The 9,374-nt window shown below is 37.3% G+C and overlaps 1 protein-coding gene across 1 annotated transcript; it reads right to left on the reverse strand.

The window, feature by feature from the left end:
- Positions 1–6,002: 6,002 nt before the first annotated feature.
- Positions 6,003–8,704, reverse strand: LOC113332566 (formin-2-like). The gene is made up of 2 exons (XM_026579107.1): positions 7,104–8,704; positions 6,003–6,972 (listed from the first exon to the last, which is right to left on the reverse strand). Exons 1-2 carry the CDS (start codon positions 8,554–8,556, stop codon positions 6,200–6,202), a joined length of 2,226 nt encoding a protein of 741 aa, XP_026434892.1. The 5' UTR covers positions 8,557–8,704; the 3' UTR covers positions 6,003–6,199.
- Between the last annotated feature and the right edge of the window lie 670 nt (positions 8,705–9,374).

Below are 9,374 nucleotides of genomic sequence, written 5' to 3' on the forward strand. Positions count from 1 at the left end.
CTATTTGTGAGCAGCATTGTTCTAATAGTTATATAAAACTAAGAGGGCTCAAATCATACAACATTTACAAGATAAGAATTTAGCATCACTGTGGAGATAACTAAACAATCCAGCAAATATATACAATTGCAAATATCACACTATCTTTTCTTGTGACATTGCATGGTCTTAATCAATGATATGGACAGCCTTGATCTGATCATAAAATTAGTCGATTATAAACAATTATGAGTAATCCTAAAACATTAATCATAAACCTTTACTAAAAGGCATGTCATCATACATAAATTGTAAAATAATACACCATTTAATTGAAATGTCCAAACATAATGAACTTTTCGTAAAACAAAATCGAGCATTAAGCAGGTCTATAAGTATAATTCAATAATGAATTTCGTGGAAGAAAATTCTTTGATGCATTGCTAATTTAAATCTAATATAATCTTAATGATCATGTTAAATAAGGGTTATAATATGTATAAAATGAAGGATGTTTAGAATAGGCAATGAATGTGATTTTCACAAATATTTGAGAATGTATCCAAAAACAAAACCTTAATTTCTTTAGAGGATGCAATAAATTTTTGATATTAAACACATAATTACAATTTTCATGAAAATACTATAATGGGTTACTCAACTCGATAATGATTTAATTTGAGAAAATTTTCTTTTACGCATTTTATACAAAATAATTAAAAATTATGTAGAATTTACTTAGTCTTGATCTTAATTTTAATGTCTAATGCAGTCAAAAACGGCACTCAAGTTTGTAAATGAAGAGAAACGACATTAGACACTCATTAAAACATAAAGTTATTCAGGTCCATAATGTATGATCAAATAAAGATCATATCTTTCAATATTAACATGTGAACTCAGATCACCTGTGGGTAATTGTTATTCTAATATATTTAAGCAAAATAATATCATAAGCACTTAATAATATAATGGTTAAGGGTTAAAAAATTATTTGAAATCACTGTGGTGATTGCTAAACAATTTAACAATAATACCATTATCATAATAATCCGATAATCGCTAAATCTTGCCGTTACGGTTTGGCGAATTCATGCTTACAATAATTATGATTATTGCTAAGATAAAAACAATACTCTAGTATCACTGTGGTGATAGCTAAAGAGTCCTGACATAATAATCTTAAGCACAATCATCTTACATAATTAAAAATTCAACATTGAGAGAGAAATTCTTCTTTAAATGCACAATCTTAAAGAAAACCAAATCATAACGCACGTAAAAATTTATTAGCGTAAAATGATTCAATCATAAAATTTTACATTGAATACATGGTAAGAAATTGTTTCAATTTTTATATTAATTTTCGATAAAGCGGAATCATATTAGTTGGATCACATTTCTTTAGATAAAAACCACTTTATAAGTTCTTAACAACATTATAGAAATTAGTTTTTAATATTGACTGATCAATTTATAATTTTTGATTCTATAATGATCATATCTAAACATACTAAGTTTATTTGATCAAATTCAAAAAATAACAGTAAACAGCAAGAGTCAAAAATTTATTTCACCGATGACTTTCATGAAAGTTACTCCCAAAAAAAAAGAAAAACGCACAATAATTGGCATGATGATGAATACAAGCCAAGCATGACCTTAAGAAACAACAAACACGTTCATTTTAAGTTGCAGGTGGGAAAAGGATTGGTCTAAACTATATGCCAGAAGTCAACTTATGGAAAACGGATGACCCATTAGTTGAAATGAAAAAGATTACATCAAAGTTCGGACATGAACTTTAATTTTATACACTCATATATAAAATCGGAACGGACACTGCATGAAAAATTTACGGACTGGACGGTTTGCAAAGGACTTGAACGGGTTCAGAGTGAATCGGTTCCGGTTCGGCTCTTGCTAGGAATGAGTTGGATCGGTTAGGCTCATTTGACCTACTTTACGTTAGTGGCCCACTTTAAGACCTGGTTATACCCATTTTAATGTTTGCCGTTTTAATTTCCAAAAGTATTCAATTCAATATTATACTCCATAACTTTCATTTCCTATTAAATTAAAACTTTCCATCAATCGGTTAACATTCCAAATAACTCCATTATGTCATTTACTTCCGATTCCAAACTAACAGAAGAAACAAAGAATTTTGTGGCAGCAGAAATCTAAGTTTATCACCCTATCAATTTGGTTTTACGCCTATATGATAAAGCAGATGTGTTTACATGATACATATTAAGAATCATTTTCATTGACGTGAATACGATGAATCATTCTAAGTTGCATACGATTAACAGACGACCATGAGTTCTAAACACAAGCTCTAGATGCCAACTATAAGTTTTAATTTTATGGATACTTGATTAGTATCGTTGAACTTCATGATAATCACACAAGAAAATATGCAAGAGTAGTTTACATGGAATACCTGGTACCGCTAATCCATTGTACGATGACGATCATCTTTTTAGCGGCGATAATACCTTGTGGAGGTCATCGTTTCTCTTTCTTAACCTTAACCGTAATGAGTAATTTCTTAGACACAACATTGATGGTTATTGTGTCTCTTTCATAGGTAGAGAGGGACCAAGTTCCTAGGATTTTAGTATTGGACTTTAAATTTCGACTGTCCATCAAGGAAGATCATAAATAGGATACTAACTCCTTATATAAACCATGAATTATATATTTAGCAATATCCTAAATATAAACAGATTCTCACATGGAAACCCATAGAAATAATTATCATATGAGAAATTATCTTACAATTTGGGCTATGGAGATGTTTGGGAGAAAGATGCATAAATTGGGAAAACCACATCTATTCGAGGAGAACAATGGTTTTGGAAAGAGATCTTTATGTTACACCCGGTTTACACAGGGATGCGTTCGAATTTGCTCGATCTGTTCAATTTCGACCTTATAGGAGTTGCTGGGCGTATTGAGTATTGAGTGCCGCTCTCATTTATGTACTATTCATCGTGCCGCTCTGAGTTAAGTTCAGTGTAAATTAACATGTGGGTGCATCTAGTACATGGGGATGGGGTTGCACCTATTTTGATCAGCCATAAAATAATTTACTTGCTGTTAGGACCTTATAGTACTCATATATCATGAACGATGTATTATCTATTTTAAGATGGCTAACATCTTGTTTGTTTGCAGCTGCCTTAAAGTCTGGGTCTTAGACAACTCCTGATTCGCGCCGAGTCAGCAGTCAGATCGTTTGTTTGCAATTTTGAATCAGATCTGGCTCGATCTCTGACTCAAATCTAACCCCAGATTCGTATCTGTTTGAGTCAGGTAACAAAATACCCCTGATTCATGGAACCAAACCACTGACTCATATATTTTCGAATGAGTTGAGTCAGGTCTGACTTAGAATAAACATATTGAGTCAGATCTAGATGAGTCAAGTAATTTTAGTCAGATCCAGATGTCTCAAATCCAGACGGCTCAGATGAATCAGGAGTAAAACAAACACGGTGTAAATGTGCATTCTTTCATTTTACAAATATTTGATTCATCTGAAATGCATCGCATTCTTGAACCAATGAGGAATCTATAGCTAATTGGTTCAAGTCGGCTGACACTAACAGCGCGTTCAGTTCAGGGTTTTGGAAGCCCCAGAATTGGATTCCGGGGAATATACCCAATTCCCTCAACGGAATCCAATTCCCTTAAAATTCTTCTTTTCCATTACATCGGCTGACGGGTGGAATGGAAATCAATTCCGGAGGAATAAGATTACCCCAGAATTGAATTCCTGGGATAAGAAAACTCTCAAACGAACGCGCTTCTAAAGTTGTTAACAGGTCCGATTTTCAACTCAGAACCGGAACCAAATCAAACTCGCCTCGATTCGGTTCTGGGTCTCCACTCTCCAGTCCTATATCAGAGTGAGCAATGAAAAACCGAGAGCTTATCGGTTCTAGACTTCTCCTCGGTGGATGCCAAAGTTGTACGCAGGTCCGATTTTCAGACTCAGAACCGGAACTAAATCGATTTGGTTCCGGATAATTGTTGAGTTTTATTAATTCACTCGTTCTTCTTCGCTCCTCCACTACACTTCCCAGTTCATTCAGAGATTCAGAGAGTCATCTTCTTTCCCTCCAACACAAGAATCTCAGTAGTGGGGTTTTTCTAAATAATGATTTAAGGCTATAAATGGTTGGCTCAGCGTGAGAGGTAGGGATCTTCCTTACTAATTTTAATTTTTAATAGTTTATTCTTCCCTAATTCCTTTGGTTACTTACTTATTTGATCAAGGTTGTTGTTGATTGATTGAAATATTCATAACTTGGGTATGTTGCATGATTCCTTAATTTGGTTTGGGGAAATTAAATTAGGATTTTCCTTATTTGTAATTTATCATTCTGCCAGATTGATAAAAGTAGGTGTTTAGATTCTCTTCTTAATGAATGTGTATCAAACATTCAGCATGATTTCTTAATTTCCTACAATGAATTCAAGTTTCTGTTTAAAGGGTGTAGAATTTGGAGCCAATTTTATTTGGTGCTTGTGTTCCAGCATATGGTGTTTGTTTTATTCAATGATGGGGATAGTTTAATTTTTCTTAAATAAATTCAGATTACCCAAATTAGAGACTGTTTGTAGTCTGAACACAAAGTAAGGGTCATTAATCTGGGACATCGAAGATCATAGCTGCTATAGAATCCGTGTCAATAGAAAATGTCACCCTGTTCTTAGTAACCTCATAAAACTTTACCCAACAGCCAGGATTGATAAGATCTGTTTAATGATGGGCATATTTTCTTGTAGGATAACTGGGTTTATTTCTTGATTTTCAGAATGGCAATACTTGCGTAATATCATACTTGGCCTCTTAGTATTATACTCTTCGCCTGTTCTATTCACATTTCGGACAATATTGGTACATGATGCTGCACTAGCTAGTGGAGTTCATATAAGGATAATAAACTAAACTCTAGTAGTTCCTGGGCTTTCCACTCCAGCTTAATATTAATATTGGAATTGTGTGTGACAGAAACAATCTGATTACTGTGTGATACGGTATAAGACAGAACTTATCATTTATGACTCCAGCTCACAAATCACTACAGAAAAAATATTGAATATAGCAGCATGGTGCTATCCCTCATTCTATCACAAATCTGTGTTCTGTATCTTTTTCTACCTGAAAACATTGGTTCTGTGTGAGTTTGTAGATATACCTGGATATACTAGTTTCTCTTGTTTTTTAATTCAAATATTTGAACATATATGATGATGGTTTAATAGTTGATTTGGATTCTAGAGACATCATCAACGCATTCTTGTATTTGCTCTGCATTTTGATTGAGAGGTTATTTTCCCTTTACAACGTGTCGCAGACAACATGTGTTCCTTGACCTTTTACTATAAACGGATTACTGAAGTGAACATTATAACTAGCAGGATCACGATTAGTAGGATGAGTGAACATGCTTCACGTTTCAGATTTCCTTTCTACTTCTACTGAATATTTAGGCTTTTGACCTTTTTTCTAATCAATGTATCCGCATCTTAGTAGATTGAGTATACCGAAAATGTGGTAAGCATCTCCAGAAATGTTTTAGTATTACATTGATTGAGTTAATTCCACATTTGCTTATGTAAACAATGTGGATGGTAATAAATATTTTTATGGAATGAGCCGATTGGGTAAATTGGGTGTATTTGATTTACCAGGAGTCTTGTTTGGTATTAAATACTTTTATGGAATGAGCTGATTTGCACTGCATTAGTGACAGACTGTCGGGTTAGCTCGATATGCACTGCACTCAACTGCATGCCCATTTAATCTATCTATCTATATCTAGAATTCGACGAATTGGAGTTCTAAGAGCATAATTCAATTTCTTCTCAAACATGTAACATAACCTACTTAAATTCTCCTCAGGAAATCCTTTTCTTTTGTCCTTCAATCTTTTCTGTAGTACCCTCACTGACAACTCAAGAAATGAAAAGAACGAATTAATTGCACGGGTAGAAAATAACATGACAATTTATTATTAAATTTTCAATAGTAATAAGATCAAATAGCACCAATTACAATTAGTAAAAGCATTGTCGAACATATAGTCATGTACCGCTTACAGTACAAGATTTAATATCTGAAGTCTTATTCAAAAAATTTAAAAAGTTTTCCCTTGAGTCAGTTGAAATCGATCTCTCTTCATTTTGATGGATGATGATAATTCTATCTTTTGCAGACCACACCGCGTCCATCGATTCCACTACTGCAAGTTACGCTGGTGTACTCTGAAGAAAATCCTCTGTTAGAAGACCCAATGCCGGTATATCTAGCGACACTGCAATCGTCTGCAAAGACGGTTGAAGTAATAAACTTATCGTCCCCACCCATGACAGGCATAGAAGCACCCATTTTCAATTTACTGACGTACTCGTTTGCGTAAGTTTGTCCTAGAACACCATTTACATTGTCACTGAGTGAGTAAAACTTGAAACCCAGATCAAGATGAGCAAAGCAGTTGTCTTTACTTATTCCATAGTTGTGAACCCTGGAATCTTCTTCTGTTATGGGTACAACATTAGCTGTTATCTTGAAGCTTCCTTCAACTTCGACGATTATTTTGTTTGCTACACTCGACCTAGTTATGGTGACACTTGGGTCAACTTCAGATTGCCATTTCGCGCCTTCTGATTCAGGCAAGTAGATGGGTTGTCCATTAAAGGAGAGTCCTAAGCGATCCACAGAATCGTCCCACATTGCTGTTTTTTGAGCTCCGACATATATCTGGTGATTATTGAAGAGGATACCAATGGCTTGGACCCAGGTAAAATCTCTTTTCATGTTTTGGTTTCTTTTACCAATGAAGTGGGCATTTATGTGGAGGTTAGAATCTGAAAGCAGGCAGAAATTGCGATTTTGCTTCCCGTGGAAGTAAAAGGTATTGCCATCACCACCTATGAATCGTGGATCTTGGCAAACAGCTCCAGGTTGATCACAGTCTGTGCGCATCACAAATAAATCATTAATTGCATGTATAAAGAAAAATGACGATGATATTATGTACTTAGTCAGTAACTGTATGTAAATACTTGGTAATCAGAGTACTTATTCAGTGAAATGGATAACTTACTGCACATGGGCCTGCAGGTTACACAGTCGACCATGCAACTAGTAGGACAAGCAGCAGGGCACACATGCTCAACATTGTAGCACTGGCTGTATTTTTGGTTTCTGCATCTCACTCTCCTCTTCGCTGAAACTTCTGAACTTGGTGGAGTTGATGGACTCGTAGGCGTACTGGGTGTAGGACTAGAAGGTGGTGTCGGGTATACAGGAGATGGAGGAGTTGGTTCAGAAGGTGGTGTCGGGTATACAGGAGATGGAGGAGTTGGTTCAGAAGGTGGTGTGGGTGTTATTGGAGGTGAAGGGATTGGTTCAGAAGGTGGTGTTGGTGTTACAGGAGGTGATGGAGTTGTCTCGGAGGGCGGTGTTGGTGTCACTGGAGGTGAAGGAGTTGGTTCTGATGGTGGTGTTGGATAAACTGGAGGTGAAGGAATAGGCTCTGATGGTGGTGTAGGTGTAACTGGAGGTGCCGGAGTTGGCTCAGAAGGTGGCGTCGGTGTAACTGGAGGAGAAGGAACTGGCTCAGCGGGGGGTGTAGGTGTTACTGGAGGTGATGGAGTTGGCTCAGATGGTGGTGTAGGTGTCACCGGTGGGGAAGGAATTGGCTCAGAAGGTGGTGTAGGTGTTACCGGAGGTGAAGGAGTAGGCACGGTTGGAGGTGTGGGGTAAATTGGAGGTGAAGGAGTAGGTTCTGCTGGTGGTGTAGGTGTTACCGGAGGTGATGGGATAGGCTCAGAAGGTGGTGTGGGTGTAACTGGAGGTGAGGGAATTGGCTGGGCGGGTGGTGTGGGTGTAATTGGAGGTGAGGGAATTGGCTCGGCGGGTGGTGTAGGTGTGACTGGAGGTGAAGGAGTAGGTGGTGTAGGGACAACGGGAGGTGAAGGCGTAGGCACGGTGGGAGGTGTGGGGTATATTGGAGGTGTAGGTGTCACAGGAGGTGATGGGGTAGGCACAGAAGGTGGTGTGGGTGTGATTGGAGGTGAGGGAATTGGCTCGGCGGGTGGTGTAGGTATAACTGGAGGTGAAGGAGTAGGTGGTGTAGGGACAACAGGAGGTGAAGGCGTAGGCACGGTGGGAGGTGTGGGGTAAATTGGAGGCGAAGGAGTTGGCACGGAAGGAGGTGTGACTGGAGGTTTACCAGGAGTTTTATCTTTGCCATTGCCTTTGTCATCACCACCTGGTGGTGGACTGCTGTCTTCTGGAGGACCATCAGATGATCCATCATCAGGGCCGCAAATGGGTTTGCATGAACGACAGTTAACATGACAACCATTATCACAGAACTTGGGACAAACATGAACCAAGTTGTGACATTCCTTGTACGCCGTATTATGACATGTAGCAGTGTTAGGAGGGTTGTTGGCGATTCCAGGCGGAGTTCTTGCTGCCTCTGCAATTACCCCAATCATCAATAACATCATAAAAGATGCACCCACAAGTTGCATCCTACCTCTAGCCATGATATTAGTTTGTTTCAACTATCTAGATTGAAACAAACTAAATAGTTGAAAACTGTGAAATGAACTGATGATTTATGTTGCTGTTGTTCCACCACCATTTATAAAGAACTGACTTCCTTCATTGATGCATGGTATGAAAATATAATAATGCTTCTATTTAGGATCATGCTGGTTAACGATTTTACACTGATTCGATTTCACATGGGTGAGCTATTGCCAAAATAATATAAATCTCGTCAAGTCAACTATCTCTTGATTCTCTTTGATTTCTGTCTGCAGTTTTCACTTCTGTAGCTGTTCCTTCTTCTTGTGGTCAAAGTGTTTTCTTAATGAAAGCTTGTTAATGTATCAAGGTATCTTATTAAAGTTTAGTAGTTTGAAAGCTAAATAGCCTGTTGGACTTGCCTTCCAGCAGCAATCATGAGTGCCTTTACAACTGGTATCGTTTCTCTTTACTAGGGGGAAGGACTTGAACTGACTCTTCTCGGTCACTCTACTTTCAGCCACTTTACTCAAGAAAAGAATTGTTTAATTGTTGGAAATTGACCAAGTAATGGATCAAAAGGTGAGAGCAAACACGGTGGTGGTGTTTTTCTTGGCTATGTTTGTACAATGTAGAGAATAGCAACTACGATATGACAACCAAATTAGTTGAAATCCAGAATATATCATAGACTTTTCTATATAATACTGGAAACATTCAGCATCTCATAGAGAAGGCTATGGCTCTTGAGCCTCACAAACCGACCAATAATTTTTTGGTCCCACCTTTAACCTTCATATATCTGATTTGGAGTTTGGCGATCCAGCTAACATGA

Source organism: Papaver somniferum, unplaced genomic scaffold (genome assembly GCF_003573695.1).
Source record: "Papaver somniferum cultivar HN1 unplaced genomic scaffold, ASM357369v1 unplaced-scaffold_131, whole genome shotgun sequence".
Lineage (NCBI taxonomy): Eukaryota > Viridiplantae > Streptophyta > Magnoliopsida > Ranunculales > Papaveraceae > Papaver > Papaver somniferum.

Coding starts and splice junctions, on each gene's coding strand:
- LOC113332566 (XM_026579107.1), bottom strand. CDS start 8,556: ATGGCTAGAGGTAGGATGCAACTTGTGGGTGCATCTTTTATGATGTTA. Junction 6,973..7,103: donor AACCTGCAGGCCCATGTGCA/GTAAGTTATCCA, acceptor TGATGCGCACAG/ACTGTGATCAACCTGGAGCT.